Source organism: Chinchilla lanigera, unplaced genomic scaffold (genome assembly GCF_000276665.1).
Source record: "Chinchilla lanigera isolate Chin_1 unplaced genomic scaffold, ChiLan1.0 scaffold00002, whole genome shotgun sequence".
Lineage (NCBI taxonomy): Eukaryota > Metazoa > Chordata > Mammalia > Rodentia > Chinchillidae > Chinchilla > Chinchilla lanigera.
The window spans coordinates 51,721,581-51,739,333 of NW_004955403.1; the positions used below are offsets into that span (position 1 = coordinate 51,721,581).

The 17,753-nt window shown below is 41.6% G+C and overlaps 1 protein-coding gene across 3 annotated transcripts in view; it reads left to right on the forward strand.

The window, feature by feature from the left end:
* The first annotated feature begins 8,172 nt into the window (after positions 1–8,172).
* The window catches only part of Msra (methionine sulfoxide reductase A), a 341,517-nt gene continuing 331,936 nt past the window's right edge, over positions 8,173–17,753 (forward strand). Inside the window, exon 1 of one of the 3 annotated variants that reach the window (XM_005373800.2) lies at positions 8,173–8,711. In XM_005373800.2, the coding sequence (XP_005373857.1) occupies positions 8,576–8,711 (136 nt within the window). In that variant the 5' untranslated portion in view covers positions 8,173–8,575. The remainder of the gene's footprint in view (positions 8,712–17,753) is intronic. The other 2 variants (XM_005373798.2, XM_005373797.2) reach the window with 2 other exon arrangements.

The window sequence follows — 17,753 nt, forward strand, 5'->3', positions numbered from 1 at the left end:
AATTTATTTCTCGTAGTTTTGGAGGATGTAAAGCCCCAAATCAAGGAGATGACAGGTTTGGTGTCTGCTCAGGGCTCGCTTCCTGGATTATAAATGGCTGTCCTTTTGCTGTGACTTTCCATTGTGGAAGGGATGGGGGAGATGAACTCTTTCATAAGAGCGTTAATCCCATTTAGGAGGCCTCCACTTTCATGACCCACACCTCCGAATGGCCATATCTCCTAATGCCATCTTATTGAGGGTTAAGATTTCAACATATGAACACTGGGACTCACAAACATTCAATCTATGGCACTAATGTATTAGTTCACACATCAGCAGTCTAGGCAGCTCCGTGATGTTGGGGACACTCTCTCTACTCAGTCATTCTGTTACCTTCAAAATGTTGCTCCTATCTAGTGGTCTGCAGTGGTTCCTGAGTTTGGCTGTCATAAACATGTGTCAACCAGTGGGACAGGAGAGGGGTCAGAGAGAGTGTGCTTCCTAGGGTTGTGACCCGGGAATCGCCCACAGTACTATTGTTCCCATCCAGTGACTTGAGAATTAGGAAAATTTGAATTGAATTCAGGTTCTTCTCTTTAGTAGCTGTTTACCCGGACACTTTTCTGCACTGAAGTTTCCTTATCTACAAAACTGTAAAAACGGGTCCCAGTGAAGGTTAGAAATAATGTAAATCAAATAGGTGCTCAATAATTAGTAATGGTGGTTATTCTTATATCTATTTCCCTTTTAAAATAATCCATGTGATTAAGATGCTTTAAATAGCTTTGCATCCTTCACAGATAGGCCATCCATAAAGTCAGTTGGAGTTAAGTATTTAAATGTAAAGCATCACAGTATGCTTCTTGTTTATTCAGTTATAGTGGTGTCACTATAACTAGTAAAGTGGCCTCTTTTTTGATGAAAAAGCCAAAAGAGCCTGATTTCCATTTCAGGGAACTCCTGCGGTATTCATGTTTTAGTAGAGAATAGACATAGTGGCTCAATGCTTCATAGAGGGTAAAAAACGACTCCCTTTTCACACAGGGCAAAAATATCGACCCTTTCACACAGTTGGCTCTTGAGTTCCTCTTCTGTGCCTTTGGTGCTCTTTTTCACTTTTTTATTCCTGGTGTTTGGCCCTCCACGTTCCTGACGTATAAGTCCTGAGACCAGGGCCCTGGTTTTCTTGTTCTGCATCCTGCAGCTGTTTGTCCAGGACTGCTATAGAGAGCCCCAAGGCCACCTTGCATGGTTCTGCGGCTGGCTGGGCACAGGATGTGTCCCTTCTGCACTGTGCCCTTTGCAGAAGGCCTGACTCTTCCACGTGTATGACCCCGTGGGTGCCTGGTATGTGGCATGAGCGCAGTTATTACCTACTGAGAAAATGATCTCAACAGAATCTATATGTCAGGGCAATTAACATATTAAAGTAACACAGCAGAACTTGTTTAACATTTGTGACAGAGAAGCAAGTATGTTCTTCTTAGTTCAGTTAAATGTAATATTTCTACTTTATACAACAACTGATGTCCCAATTCTTACAAATGAAAATGTCTCCGTGTATTATTTGACTTCAAGGAGCATGTTTTTCTTCCCTGGTGTTTTTATTTTATTCTATGAAAGAAATTAATTGGCACTGAAATTTGTAAGTATATAGAAATGTTTTGGTATGTGGCTAGGCTCATCTGATCAGTGATGCATACAATTTAGCATTTTGAGAGAAATTAGAAATTGAGATATCTCTCTTCTTGCTCTTTGGTCCTCCTTTCTAAGAATGGAGAAAAAACACTGGAGTGTGACTTCTTGTGTCTTCCAGTACAAAATAAAGACCCCTTTGGTAACTGCTCTGTCTTTTGGGATTAACATCAGGGCTGTCCCTACTCTTCTGTCTTTTCTAAGAGGGCCTCTGGGGCCTGGGAGGAGTGCCAAGGCTCATGGACTCACAGTGAGGTATTTCATCTTGGCCCTGTTCTTACTATATCTTCATCAATGTGGTCTGAATTCCTAGTCACCAGCCTCCTGCTCAGTCCTTGGGTCATCATGTGGGCTTCAGCTGTTGAAGACTGGGGCCTATAATGCTGTACCTGGTCACACAGTCTCAGGACTGAATCTCCCCTCGCTTCTTGGCCTTTTGGCTAAGAATGAGTATAGGCCCCAATTACCGTTTTATTTGGCTAATTAGTTCTTTTGTTTCTTCCACATCCCCAAGTCCCATGGTGGGCCTAGGCTTGCTCTCTTGCTTTCTCCACACTGGTCGTGCAAGGTCCTGTGAGGCTGCACTCAGGTCCACTGGCCTTGACCTGGACCTTAGCACTGTGTCGCCATTCCCATCCCCTATAGCTCACATGCCACACTGCATGTCTTGGCAATTGCAAGACTGTTTGGAAAAGCACATAATCTCCCCAGACTGAGGCTTTTGGACTTTTATTTATTTATGTTTACCAAAAGCTACATTAAGAAATGTACAGTGCTCTATATATTTCTTTTTTTTGTGTTGTTTTTTGTTTTTCTCCGGTACCGGGAACCGAACTCACGACCTTGCGCTTGCCAGGCAGGCGCTTTGCTGCTGAGCTAAATCCCCAGCCCCTGCTCTATATATTTCTATATAAAAACATTTTGGTCCAGTTCACTAGACTGATTTCATTATAAACCCATGGGCTGCTTTCTGCTATGGACCAAATATCTGTGTCACCCAATGCCAAATTTCTATCATGAAGTGCTAACCCCCAGTGTGATGGTATTGGGGGTGGGGCCATTGGGAAGTAACTAGGTCATAAGGGTGGAGTCCTTATGAATGGGATTTGTGCCCTTACAAGAAGAGACCTAAGAGAGGTGATCTTTCACTGTGCCATATGAGGATACAGTGAGAAGATGGCCATCTGTGAATAAGGAAGCGACCAGCCATAAAACAGCAAATCTGCAGGTGCTTTGATCTTGGCCTTTCAGCTTCCAGAACTGTGAGAAATAAATTTCTGTTGCTTAAGCCACCCAGTCTGTGGTATTTTATTATAACATCCTGAACTGACTAAGACATGTCCTGCAAGCTCCCAAATCTTAGATTCTTAGCTCCCAAATCTTAGCTCCCAAATCTTCAGATTCTTCCCTAGTCCACGTGGGTGTTCCTAAGAGTTTAATCCTCAGGGTTACCCCAGGGGCAGAGGAGGGATGAGAACATGTAGTCTATTCCCTCATCCCTAAATAGGGTTTATTGTACCAGTTCCTTATGCTTTTTAAGTTTTTAGTTTTGTAGTACTAGGGGTTGAACCCAGGGCCTTCTACATCTTAGGCAAGTGTTTTACCATTAAGCTACATCCCAAGCCCTTTTAATTTTTAAATTTTAAGACAGAATCTCACTAGTTGCCCAGGCTGAGCTTGAACTTATGATTTTCTTGCCTTAGTCTCCCACGTAGCTGGGATTTCAGGGGTTTAACGCTGTTCCCAGCTGTACTTCAGTTTTTGTTGTGTAAAATCAGTCATGAAAGTTCCAAGAAAACTCTTTGAACTCCAAGAAGAGTATAATCTCATCATTTTACGAAAGACTACAAAATAGTTTGAAAAACAACAAATAACTCTGTGTTCCTGTGGGTCAGGAATTTGGGAGCAGCTTAGCTGGGTGGACTTGACTCAAGGTTTCTTGTGAAGTTGCAGGCAATGTTATCAGTTTGTCTAGGGCTGGAGGGTTTGCTTCTAAGATTGCTCACTCACCTGGCTGCTTGCAGACCTCAATGCTTTATCACATGGGCCCCTCCACAGGGCTGAGATCCTCATGATGTGACAACCCAGGAAGAGTGACCCAAGATCAAGCACAGAGGAACTGTGCTGCCTTTTATGACTTAGCCTCAGAAGGCATACATACGCGCGCGCGCGCGCACACACACACACATACACACTTATACCCACGCACCCCATCACTTTATTCTATCCATTAGGAGCAAACAGAGTCCATCCAAAATGCAAGAGAAGAGGAATCAGGTTTCATCTTTGGAAATGTCAGGAAATTCAGAGCAGAGGCAAGGGCTACCCACTGAAGGGCAGACTCTCACTGACCGAAATTATCAACCTTCACAATAACTACTATATCTTTTCAGACTAATAACACAAGGCAGCATATGTTATGCACCACCTGAGTGGGTGTTAGCGGTCAACCCAAGAAGGAATGAAAAACCAGCTTTTTTGTTTGTTTGTTTGTTTTTCTGGTACCGGGAATTGAACTCATGACCTTGCACTTGCCAGGCAGGCACTGTGCCGCTGAGCTAAACCCCCAGCCCCTGAAAAACCAGTTTTCTTATGCAATTAGGAAAGGCTGTACAAAGACAGATGTGTATAGGTCTGTTTCTTGTTACTTCATGAAATAGCTGACACAGGTGCTATTTACGAAGAGTATGTTTAATTTAGTTACAGATTCAGAGGTTCAAAATCTACATGTGCAGCAAGGCTTGAGGGAGAGTGTTTCTGTTACAGTTTGTGCCTAGATGTCCCCCCAAAGCCTCATGCAATCATGGGGCAGGCTTCCAGAGTTTACGATTGATTTATGGTCCAATGCTGGGATTATGGGTGTGAGTGCTACATCCACCCTAGGGTGGGTAGACTGCCTACACTATAAGGGAGGGAAAGAGGCTTGCTCTCTCACTCCTCCCTTTTTTGCTTTTGTTGCTTTTGCTGTCTTCTGCCCCCACGAACTGTTGCCCTCTGCCATGTGCCACTGTGCCTTGGAACCAGCCAAGTATTGACTGAAACCTCCACATATGGTAAGCTACATAAACCTTTCCTCCCTTAATTCTAGGCATCAGGTATTTTGTCTCGACAATAAGAGAATAGTAACTGAGACAGCTTCCCTTGCACATCATCTTCTGGGACACATAGTAGCAATTATATCTTCAACCAAGAGCAGAGACGAGGGCTACCAGTTGAAGGGCAGACCCTCACTGACCAAAATTAATTCTTTTAGGCCTGATTTCTTAGATAATCTACTTCCCAATAGTGCCACATGGGGAGCAAGCCTTTAACACGATACTTGGTGAAGACCCAGTTAGATCAGCTCCGCATCAGAGCAAGATAACTCTTGAACTGAGTAGTAAAGAATGGTAAGTCTAGAGAACTAGAGAGCTAGGCAAACACTCCAGTTAATATAAACAGTGTGAGTAAGGTCAAGGCAGGCAACCTTTGAAATTTCCCCTTTGTAACAATTGATTAGATTATGGACTACTCTTCTGTCCTCACTTTTTCCAAATTGTTTTTTTTGTTGTTGTTGTTGTTTTTGTTTTTTTCCGGTACCAGGAATCAAACTCATGATCTTGCGCTTGCCAGGCAGGCACTGTGCCGCTGAGCTACATCCCCAGCCCCTCCAAATTTGTTTTTATATTTCTACTTTGCCACTATACATTAGGAGTTTGGGTGGAGAGAGGAATATTATATAGACCACAGGACCAGAATAGTTGTGTCTATGGAACTGCACATCTCCAGATTGCAGACTCTGAGCTGGATATACTAACTGCTTGGGACCCTGTCCCCTGCACCCTTGGAAGAGAGTATGTTCTATGTCATAAGAGTGTACATGGATATTTGGGTGGCCATGTAAGTGGATTATGACAGAACTGTCCGCCAAAGTTCATTCACACTGTATTAGGATACTCAAGGAACAGACTCAATGGAGAATAAATGTATAATTATGCAAGGGGATTTATTAGATAGGCTTCATGACCAGAGGTGGGACAGTCTGCAATGGACGTCTGTGGAATCAGGGGTGGAAGAATCCACAATGGCCATCTGTATACTGTAGAACTGGAGTATCCAGCAGCTGTTAACTCAGAAGATGGAAGCCTCAGAACAAGAGGAATCAGGATGCAGCAATGGTCCAAGGCTGAAGGCCCGGCAGCTCACTGTGGTCACCAGTGTAAACCTGTGTTGGAAGGCTGAAGAAACTGGAGAGCAATGTCCAACGGTGATGGCAAAGACTGGGGCTCTTCAGAAACTGGCATACTTCCTCTTCCTTTTTTTAAAGTTCTGTCCCAGGTACAAGCCTTTTGGTTGGTGCCATCTACGTGTCTTCCACAGACACACCAGAACTGTGCTTTACTAATCTGTTAGGCATTTATTAATCCATCCAATTAGGTGCATAATGACAAATGATCACACATATCTTTTTCATTAACAGAACTTCCAAACTGCTAATTGCTCAGCTACAGAACTTCATTGTCCAGTTAGATGTGGCTATGTCTCTAATTAGGTAAAGGGAAAGAGTCAAAATGACATGTGCCACTTCTGGGACACTCTTCAAAGCATTGAGATGTGACCTCTTTTCTCTCTGCCTTTTTGCTGGGCTAAGATACAGATGAGATGGCAGGTGCTAGAGTGCCCCAAGGAGCTAGGACAGAGATCATGTATGAAGACGGTAGAGTTCCCCTACTTGTCCTGGACCTTCTACCTCTGAATCATTAAATGAGAGAAAAAAAAACAGAACAAGAAAACTAGAATCTGCCAAAAAAGTATACACATTCCAGCAGTTTGCCATAATAATAAATGCCTGGAAGCTAACTGGCCACCACTTCGAGCACCTCTTGTAATTGTAGAGGCCAAAGGTAACATATTAATTTTATGTCTCAATAAACTTAATATTAAAACATATGTACAAGTTTTTTTTTTCCTGATGCACACATTTTTGGGGTGGATTCTGTGTATTGTTTTAGGTAAGGGATCTTTGGGTCTCTGTCTGAATCTGTATCCCATCTAGAACCTAAGATTAGTTTTGGATTAGAACTTTTAATTATTTCTGGATAAGGCAGAGCCATTCTTGAAGCAATGGAAAGGTTTTGCTAACTTAATTCAGAAAATTGGTTCACATTGTTGTCTTGGATGCGTGTTTTTGGATTTTAGACCTTGACTGTTGAACATCTAGTTTGGCTTCTTGGATTCTAACTCCTGGCATAAAATAACTGTTTCTTCAGTACTGTTTGTTTCAGAAACAGTTGTGTTTCAAAAAATACACAAAAGCTAAGGAAGAATAATCACTGGACAGAAGTAATACCGTTGATATTTTGGTATGTGCCCTTCTAGATTTTGATATGCATATTTATACTTTTAAATTTTTTTATCAAAAGTGAAGTCATCTGCCTACTACTAATAACCAGATTATTTCATAGTATTTCCCTGTGTCATTAAATAATTGCCCCATCATTTTACAAAAAAAAAAAATTGGTTCAAGTAAACCCAACATATAACCACTGAACACTTAAATGTGACAGAATTCCTCTCCTCCCAAATGCTTATCAGTGACCAAGTCATTCAAAGCCCAGAAGGGACACGGTGAGGTATTTTCAGCAAAGGGCTTATAGAACCTGCGTGGTATAATTTCACAGCAAAAATAAATCAATAGAAAAAACTGAGGCACAGTGTGGCCCAGGGGAAATCTGGAGTACAAAGTAGACAGCTTAATCTGTTTAATGCTGTATGTCTGGCAACTTTCTATACAGTAAGCTAATCTTTCTCTTCTTGTATTACAGCCTCACACGAACACAGGTGGTAACTCAACCCATGTGGCTTGGCTGGATCAAAGCTTCTCATTTCTGTGGGCAGGAATCTGAAGTTCCTTCCTCATGAGTCAACCCGCCCATTTTGGCAGGTTATTTGTGTTAAACAAAAATTTTACACGTGGAACTCCCAAATTGCTCATCTGGCTCCAGCCACCTTGTATTTAGGTTGAAAATTTGTCACACGAACAGATGTTATCTCCTGTGATTTCAAAAACAAGAAGGATCTAATAGCACCACTAGCTTCATCTAGACTATGAGTGTTTGTAAGGTTAGTTCTACTTTATGGCCTGTAAAATGGGGATTGAGAATATATTTATAAACTAAGAATGAAGGTGCACACATGTAATCCCAGTACTCGGAGGCTGAGACAAGAGGATGGCAAGTTCATGGCCAGACTGGAAAATTTAGCAAGGTTTTTTTTTTTGTGAAAAACAAAACAAAAACAAAAACAAAAAACAAAAAACAAAAACAAAAAAAACAAGTCTGGAGACAAGCTCAGCGCGAAGGCTCTGAAAAATGCATGTATTACATATATGCATAGTACATATATAACTATACACACACACAAAAACATAGTTACGTTGAATACACCATTCTTACTCTGTGCCTTGTTTGCACTTTGGATCAACAGGAAGCTGTTACTCGTCACTACAATGGCTCATTGCAAATGGACACACACTCTTAGTGGTCCGGAAGGAAGTTCCTCTTATATCTTACTGGGCATAAGGAACAACCGCTAAGGAGGTGGTCACCGGGAGAAACTTTAACCCAAGCATGCCACCTTGCTAAGCGTGACCATTTTTTGGCCCCTACCGCTTTACGTACTTTGGGCGGGAATGAGGACACACGTTCTCTACCTGAGAACTTTGTCCCTCAGCAGAGGAAGAACTGACCGGCCAGAGCACCCTGGGGGTAAGAACACGCCCCACTGACAGCCGGCGCGCAGCCTTAGGCAACCTCGGTTCCGGGGACAGCGGCTCCTCCAGCGCCCGCCCGCCTGGAGCCAGCCTCTTCACCCTGCGCCCCGCCGCCCGACCCGGACGCCCCTCGGCCGGCGCCCGCCCATGCTTTCGGGGTTCAGGAGGGCTCGCCAGCTACTGCACGGCCTCTTTCCCGGCTCGAGGATGGGTGACTCCGCCTCCATGCTTGTCAGCCCTCAGGAGGCCCTGCCCGGCCGCAAGGAGTCGATTCCCGTAGCCGGTAAGGACAGACAGGCGCCCGGACAGTCCGGGCGTCGCTGTTGCTGCGCATGCGTGCCGGGGCCGGCGTTGTGCGTCCCTCACTGTCGGAAGGGAAGCCAGGCCAGATTCGGGCGGGTCCTAGATCTGCTCTGCGCAGGCGCGCGCGCGGGGGGTGGGGGTGGGGAGCAGATGTCAGATGCTGGTTTGCGCACGCGTGCGGGCCTGTGTGGTCTTTGCGGTCTTGGACTGCAGCCCGAGCCCCATTTTTTGTTAACCTTTTCGCCCCCTCAAGCAGAACTGAGCACTATGAAAAAATCTGGTGTGTCCGTTTAACTCTCCTGGAGTGCGGTAATTGGCGGCACCGCGATCTAGGTAGAAAGGCGTGGTGGAGGGACGCCCTCCCCCGCCTTGGGTGTGCCGGGAAGCCTGGGGCTCTGCCTTTTCAGTGTTGGGGTCCTAAGCCTCAAGCAAGGATGGTGCTGTGTGTTGTCTCGAGAAGCGTTGGAATGAGACCTAACCGTGCAAACTTCAGTTTTGAAATTGCATCTCAGGCCTGTGTTCTGGAGGCAAAAATTAACCCCAATTTTCCCTTCGGGGCTGCCGGCTGATGATGCCTTTGGGAGAAGCTGCCCCTGGTCCTTCTACTGCTCTGGCTGGTCTGGTGGTCAGTTATTTTGGGGTGTCATTTTAGAGCGGTACTTTTCAAACATTCCATTCATTCCCCGGTCAATACTTAAATACGACAAAAGGGAGATACTAGGAAAATGATCACAAGCTTGAATGCTCACTAATGTTAACTAGCTGTAAAAATTTTTAAAAGTTTACTTTGAGTTTCTGTCACCTACATATGGCTCGCCAAGTGCCAGTGTTACTGTATGTACTGAGCTTGTAGTCTCACAGCACCAAGGGCTGAAGTCTCCAAAAGGAGAAAGTTAAAGATTTTATTGGAAATAAGGAGAATAGCTCCTGGATTTCCAGGAGGGGTCCTGAGTGAGTGCCCACATGGCCTCTCAATCATAGCTTGTTATACATAGGCAGAGCACAGGGATTGCTCTATTGTTTAGTGGCTACTTGCCACAGGTGGCTCTGTGGAATTAAAATGACCAGTTGGAGCTCAGGCTGCGCCAGTTCTTCAATATGTAGGGTTTAAAAGAAGCTAGAACTTAAGAGAAAAATCCTGGTGGTTTTGTATGTTAAGTTCCTCAGAACTCAGGAGCTTAGTAGGGAGTGGTTACATCCTCCTTTAGTAGGGAGGAGGTGCTGCATTCCATTTTGCGGGAGAAAGTTCATCCTTGCGAGAAAGTTCATTCTGGGTCAGAAGTTCTAGTTTACTATCTATTCTTATTTTCATTCTTGTCACTGTGGCTGGTGGTGCAACTGTCTTAGCAACTACCCCACCCCAGCTAGATGCCTTACTCATAAGCTGATTAAATAAACTTTTTTATACCAGGACCATACTTGGAGTAACAAGTTGAGCATCCCTAATTTGAAAATCTGAAATGCTCCCAAATCCAGTACTTTGAGCACCACACTACATCGTAAGCAGAAAATTCCAAATTGTATGTGTCACAAAACAGGTGTGCTAACAATGTTGTACACAATAATCTATAGGCTGTGTATATATGAAACAAGTTTGGTGGTTAGACTTAGGACCATGTCCAAGATATCTCATTATGTTCATGCCGATATGCCCAAACCTGACAAAACCTGAACTCTGAAATAGCCCTGGCCCCAAGTGTTTCTAATGAAGGATACTCAACTTATATTACCTTACCATGGTGCACTGCCCTTACCTGCACGTAGGCAACGCTTTGTGGTGGTGGGGGTACGGTGGGAGTAGGGATGGGGCAGGTGGAGTCTGCACATTTGGATACTAAATCGATACTGTTATGGAGCCTGACACCTCTTTGTAAGGCAAGCCTTCGGGATTGGAACGCTTGCTGCAGTTCACCAGAAACTCCTGTAGAGCTGTTGGAGCCCTAGTGGTGTTTAATCTTTTACATGTGGCACAATGCTGAAGAAATCTTATGTTAAAATTTTTCCTAAAAATTCTTCTATTTTTCTTATCCTTAAAGAATTTTTGAGTGTGAGAGGAGGTCACTTCAGGAGTTTGTCAAATTCATATAGGAAAAATGTAACTCCTGGCCTGTTAGATGTCAAATGTATTGAGTTCGTGGTCCTACAACATTGAAGAATGGCGTAAGGAACCAAAGGAAGAAGTTAGGAGAGTTATATTTGAAACAAGGCGAGAATAGCTCCTGGATTTCGGTGGTCACTGAGGCCCTTTGTCAGGGGTAATTTATACAGCAAAGTCACAATGTGGGTACAACTTGTGTCAAACTACCATCAATCTATAGGATTAGAAGTAGAGCTGCATAGCTAATATTGAGCCAATAGGGAAACGAGTTACATAGTAAGTGTACAAGGAAAGAACAAAGGCATTTTGGGGAAGTGATGGGTCTATATGGTAAGGGGCTCTTGATCAACCAGCTGGGTGACTGATGCCTAGCTGGATTTACTGGACCAGGTGATCCTAATTACAATATAATCTCAAGTTACTGTTCTTTAGGGAGGCCTGCAGGCCTGGTTGTTGCATGTCTATCTTAAGGCCTGGCTTTCTTCAGATTTGCTTCCAGCCACTATTCTGATGTCTTCATTTTTTGTGCTGACTTCCTTGAGGGCCCAATCTCTCTCTGACTGCAGATTAATTTCTGTCTAACTTAGCTGCCTATAAGAGTATATTTACTACGTAGTGTGAGATTAGAAAAGGTGGAGGCCTTTGGGGTTTGCAGTGGTTTGGAAATTGTGTGACCTTTTTCTTATAACCTAATTAGCTGTTTGTGTTCCCTGTGTCCCCCTATGCTTTCATCCAGTCATTCTCAGCCCTAGAAGTTTATTTATTTTTTACTCAAATTCAGTGATTGAGTGCTGAAAAAAAAAAAAGATTATTTTAAAAAATATAAACTATATAATGGTTTATGTAAACTATAAACATATCTTTAGAAATTCTCTTTTACAAGGCAGTATTTATAAAGCAGTGCTTTCTAAATGCTTCACTTCCTCAGCTTGGTCTGCTCCTCCTTTTTACTTACTACTACACTATCTTCACTGTGCCCTCCAGGCACCAAAGAAAGAAAGAATTCAACAATTGTTGAGCAGATCTCCAAAGCAGTTCATGATCAAGGTCAGGCCAAATTTAGCTTAGCTTTCTCCTGATCAGCATCTTCCCAAACAATTTCTCAGTATATAAAAGACATTTTTGCTAAAAGATTAACAAACCTTGTGGGACAGAGACAACAATTTCTTTTTCATATTCACATAAAACACCTCTAACTGCAAAACTTTGGGGTTTTCTGTCTTTGCACAGAGCTATGCTTGTTTTTAAGTAAAACCAAGTCTACAATACATATGTCCCTCTTGTTCAGCTGTTTTAACTTTTGCCCAAGAAGTACTTACACTAAGTAGGTAAGCCAGCAAAACCAGGAAGACGCTGAATTAGTGTTCTGAATGACCATCTTAAGCAGGTCAAGTTTCAGGCTCCTTTTCTGTTTGGGAAAGGCAGAAAGAAGCCGGGCATGGTGGTGCCTGCTTGTCATCCCATCACTCGGAGGTTGAGGCAAGAGGATTGCCACGAGTTCGAGGCCATAGTGAGTTCAAGGCCAGCCTGATCTACATGGTGAGACCCTGTCTCAAAAACAAACAATCAAAAAACCAAAAAGCAAACAAAAAAAGGAAAGGCAGAAATAATAAGGGCTTAGGTTAGGAAATGATTGATTGCACACTTCCAGGGATCTCTCCAGTCAGTGGTCTGGAACAGGATTGTTGCAAACATGGTGACTGGTAATCTGTTGATCTGGCACATAGTCACAAGGTCAGGATGCTCCTGCAAATTATGAAAGTAGCTTAATTCTTTCTTTCTTTCTTTCCTTCTTTCTTTCTTTCTTTCTGTCTGTCTGTCTGTCTGTCTGTCTTTTTGAGATAGGGTTTCACTATGAAGTTCAGGCTGGCCTTGAACTCACTTTGTAGCCCTGACTGGCCTCGAGCTTGTGGCAGTCCTCCCACCTCAGCCTCCCAAGGGCTGGGATGACAGGCGTGCACCAACACTCCCAGCTGCTTAATTATTCTGATCTTGGTATCATCAGCCATGAACAAGGGTGGAGTGAGATTAGGGAAATTTTGGATAAATCAACCTTGTACTGCTAGTTTCAGATAATCTTTAAGTGAATAATGAAGACTTTATGCTCAGAGAGGCACCAGTTTTTTTCCAGTAAAGGTAGCAGTGTGGTTAAATACAACGTAGATGTTTATATTGAAATGTCCCCCAAAGTCTCAAGTGCTTATAGATGGGGCTTCTGGGAGGTGATTGGCTCATGGGAGTGAGATATTCATCAGTTCAGATTTGTCCATTGATGAGTTTACAGCTCACTGTGATGTAAGGAGGAGGTGTGGCCTGGAAGGGTCTATCTCCCTCTCTTCTCCCTTGATCACTGCTTCCCACTGTCCTGCCGTGAGCAGCTCTTCTCTACTGAGCCCCTCTGCCATGCCCAACTGTTTTGTACACAGCCAAATATGAACTGAAACCTTTACAGACTATAAGCCAAAATGAACCTTTCCTCCTTTGACCACTTGACAGTTTACCCTAAGCATCACTCAGGGAGTGTGTTTGCTTATGTACTAACTATGTCCAGCTTTTGCTCGGGCAGGTGTCATTTCAATCAGTTGATTCTTGCATTGAATAAATTTGATAAAATTGTTTTTATATTTCCTGTTATTTTATAAATATTAATAAAAAAATTCAGCTTTTGGTCATCCTGTATTTAAGTAATTTGACTGGTAAGTGATTAATTTGGACTGGTAAGTGATTAAATTAATGTATTGGGCAATGTATCTCAGCAGAGTGACTAAGACAGTGGAGGATGTGAGGCTAAGTTTTCTTTGAACCATGAGGATGGCTACAATCAAAACCCACCCATCAGAGGTACTATCCACAGCAAAGCTACTGGAAGACTAATAATGTATTGCTGTGTGACCTCCAGAATTAGGGATTTTTGAAGTCAACTAAAACCAAATTACTAAAAGCAAGTGAAGCTAGAGGGAGTTTTCCCTTGGTTTCAGCCCCATACATGAACCTTTTACTTTCTCGTTAGTGGGTTTTGGTGACTGTACACTTCAAAGTTATGGACTTCATATTAGTTTGAATGTTGAATTCTTCTCTATTCCAGTTTCCATCCTGACAGCTCATCACTTCTCTTTATCGCCTGTCTGTCTGTTATTTGCACCTGACTCTGTCAAAGCTCTGTGCCTAAAGTGTCACCTTTGGGAAGACAGGGCCTGCCTCTTTGGTGACATCCCTAAGCCTGGTATCAGGTATGCACTGTTCACAAATGCCTTTGGTGCTAAAGGTCATCATCTAAGATTTAATCTTTCCTTCTTTGTACTGTATTCCTTTTTTATTTTATTTTTTAATAAAACTGTATCTTTTTTTGTGTGACATGGTCTTGCTAAGCAGTTCAGGCTGGACTTGAGCTCACTTTGTAGCCCAGGCTGGTCTCGAACTTGCAACAGTCCTCCTGCTTCAGCCTCTCAAGTGTTGGGATTGTAGGCATGTACCACCATGCCCTTGTACTGTATTCTTAAGGAAACTTCCAGACTTCTGTCCACAGCAGCCTAGTAGTAGATTCAAACCTTCAAAATTTTAAACATCTGCTTTTTTTTTTTTTTTTTTTTGTACCAGAAATCAAACTCAGGACTTTGCGCTTGCCAGGCAGGGACTTGTGCTGCTGAGCTATATTCTCCCCCCCGCCCCCGGCCCTAAACGTCTGCTTTCTTACTTGCTTCCTAAAATGGATCAAAACATGAACAGGTTGACTTTGGTGACTGGTTGAAGCTGACCCTGGGCTGGACTGCCTCATCTGCAGCCTGCTGTGTTCAGGCTTGGGTGAGTTCTGGACAACTCTGCCTTGTGGATGGGGTCCACAGCAGAGTGCCTGGCCTTCTTGTGAAGGTCATCTCATTTTTTTTTTTTTTTTTGCATTTTGGAAAAGTTGGTAATCTGTTTTCTTGATCAGGTGTATGGCATTTGAAACTGTCACTTAGAATAACTTTGACAGGTACTATTTAATCTCTGTTTTCTTGCTTTTACATTCTTTGATAGAATTCACTGTTTTTTTTTTTTTTTTCTTTTGTTGTGATTTTTTTTTTTTGAAGGGAGGAGGGAAACAGGTGAAGAATACCCGCTGGAGTTATAAGTTTAAATATAAATAGAAAAATAGTAGAATAATATATTAATGGATCATTGAAAAAATACTTATATTGCAATAATAAAATGTATAAACAATGAATTAGTGTAATAAAGAAAGTATAAACTCATAAAAGGAGACCTGAGAAGGAAGAATCATAGAAACAAAATTTACGGAATCTTAAGCTATTATTTACCCAATTCTTTGAAAAGATGTTTGGAAATTTGGATGATTTTTCTTTTCCTTTTATGATGGTGGGGATTGAACTCAGGTGCTTATGTGTTCTGTACATGCTCTAACACTGAGCTACATCTCCAGCCCAGAATTGATAATTTTAAAGTAAATATACTTGGCCCAAAGGGACCCAGAAGGAGTAGAAAATCTAAATGGTTTGACTTGTAGAGAAGAAATAATGACACTGGCACCTCCTCCTAAAGCACCATGTGCAGACAGTTTGGCATAGAATGTCTACTGAATATTCAGAGATCAGATAATTCTAATACTATTAAGCTGAAAGAAACATCCAAATTCTTTATAAGAAGTAAGTCTAATCCTGAAACCAAACCTGATAAAGATTACATAAACAGGAAAACTACAGACCAGTTTTACCTAAAAATATTGATACAAAATGCTAAATAAACATGAGTAAATAGAATCCAGTAGTGGGATTTTCCACAGAACATAAGGATCATGTGTTAATAATAAGTCTATTATTATAGCTCATCTTTTAATTAATCTGAGGAGAAAAATGATATAGATATCCCTCCAGGTACTGAAAAATTGTTAGACCAAATTTAACAACTGTTCCTAATAATAGTGCTAAACAGGGGTAGGAATAGATGGCTACTTCCTTAACATGATAAAGCAATACTGGTTTCAGCCCAAAGGCCCACTTCTGCCTTAATGAAGAAATAGTAGTGATTCTTACCATAGATGAATCAAGATAAGAATATGGGCTTAACCTAGTGCCTAGTACCATATGCTTTTAATGTCCTCCTCTTGGCTTTCATCCTGCCTTTTTTGAAAAAAACTACTAAGTTTTTAAAATCTTTAAATCAACTTCCACCTTTTGTTATGTGTGGTACAGTAGTAAATTTGCAAGAAGGTAAGTGTCAAACATTTAAACTTTTTCATGTGTAATTTACCCCAGGCTACCTAAATTGTATCAAAACAGGAACAGACCTACAATAAGTGATTAGTTATTATTTTACATTGTGTTGTGTGGTCAGACGAGATAACATAATTAGAAATGTACACTTGGGAATAAAGATCAGATATTCTTAAATATATATGGAAATATAGCATTGAAAAATGTGATACCTCAAATTCATGGGGACAATGGGGTAGCCATGTGGGGGCAAAAAAATTGAATCTGTACTGCATATCTTAAACCAAGTAAAATTTCAAATAGATATAATATGACGATAATAGCTCAGTTAATTGAATGTACTTTATGCCGGGCACTTTAATAGTTACATTTACTAACACATTTAATCTTCACAGTAACCTGATGAGGCAATAACTGTTATTGTCCCTCATTTATGGATGTAAAAATTATGGCTCAGAGAGATTAGGTGACTTATCCAGGGTCACAAAGCTTGGGGCTGGGATATGTACCTATGCAGCTTGGTTTTAGAGTTTCAGGGCATAAATAACTACTTTTCCATTTAGTTAAATATAAAAAAAAAACAATGTAAATATAAGAAAAGGAGAAAAGCCTTTGTAACTGTAACTTGAAAATCAGAAGATGTAAATGATTGATAGATTAGAAATTGCCATAAGAAAAGTCAAATGACAGTTTGGGATATATATGTGCAACACATATCACAGTTAAGGGCTGAGCTTCCTAAGAAACTTCTGGAAATTAGTAAGGAAAACAATTAGAAAAACAGGCAAACGTTTTGGACAGATAGCTTACAGAAAAAGAAATACACTTGGCTCTTAAACATATTTTTTTAAAAAGGTGCTTAACTTCACTCAGAATGAAGAGAATGAAGATACCATTTTCCATTTTTTAGACTGGCAAAAATTCAGAGCTTTGATGATATACTCTGTTGGTAAATTCTTAAGGAACCACGCGTTCTTGTATGTTGCTGGTGAGAGTGCATGGCAGCCCCACGCTCATGGAAGGCAATTTGGCAGCATCTATCAAAAATTTACATGCGTATACCTTTTGACTCTGGAATCCAATTTCTGGGAATTTGCCCTACAGATATACTTGTACGAATGCCAAGTGATGACTGTACCAGGTTATTCACTGGAGCTTTGTTTGCAGTAGCCAAAGATTGGAAACAACCCAAATGCTCATCAGTAGGGGCTAGTTAAATAAATTATGCTTTATCCTGACAATGGAATATGCAGCTGTAAAAGAATGTGGAATGTCTGTATGAATGGGTGTGGAGAGATTGCCAAGACACAGAGTTAAGTGAAAAAGCAAGGTCAGAAGAATATAGATAGCCACCTAACTTTTGTGTGAACAGGGAGGAAACTAATAACAGGCATGAATAAAGAAACTTTGAGAGGATAGCTGGGAGACTAACAGCAAAGGGAAGCCCTGGGGGTGAAGTAAGGATGTGTAGGGCACATAATCTTTTTACTCTATTTTTTAAAATAACTTCTAATTCTTCCAATGTCTTCCTGAATTAAATAACTCTGTGTTGAAGATGATCACTCCACTGTTTTTAGTCTAATTGACCACCTTCATATCATCTTTTGTCATACTTATTTTAAGTTTTTTTTTTTTTTTTAATTTTGCCCTCTTTTTCTTGTCAAGTACATCTTTCTCCCCCTCCAACTTGCTTTTGTAATCAAAATCTACATTT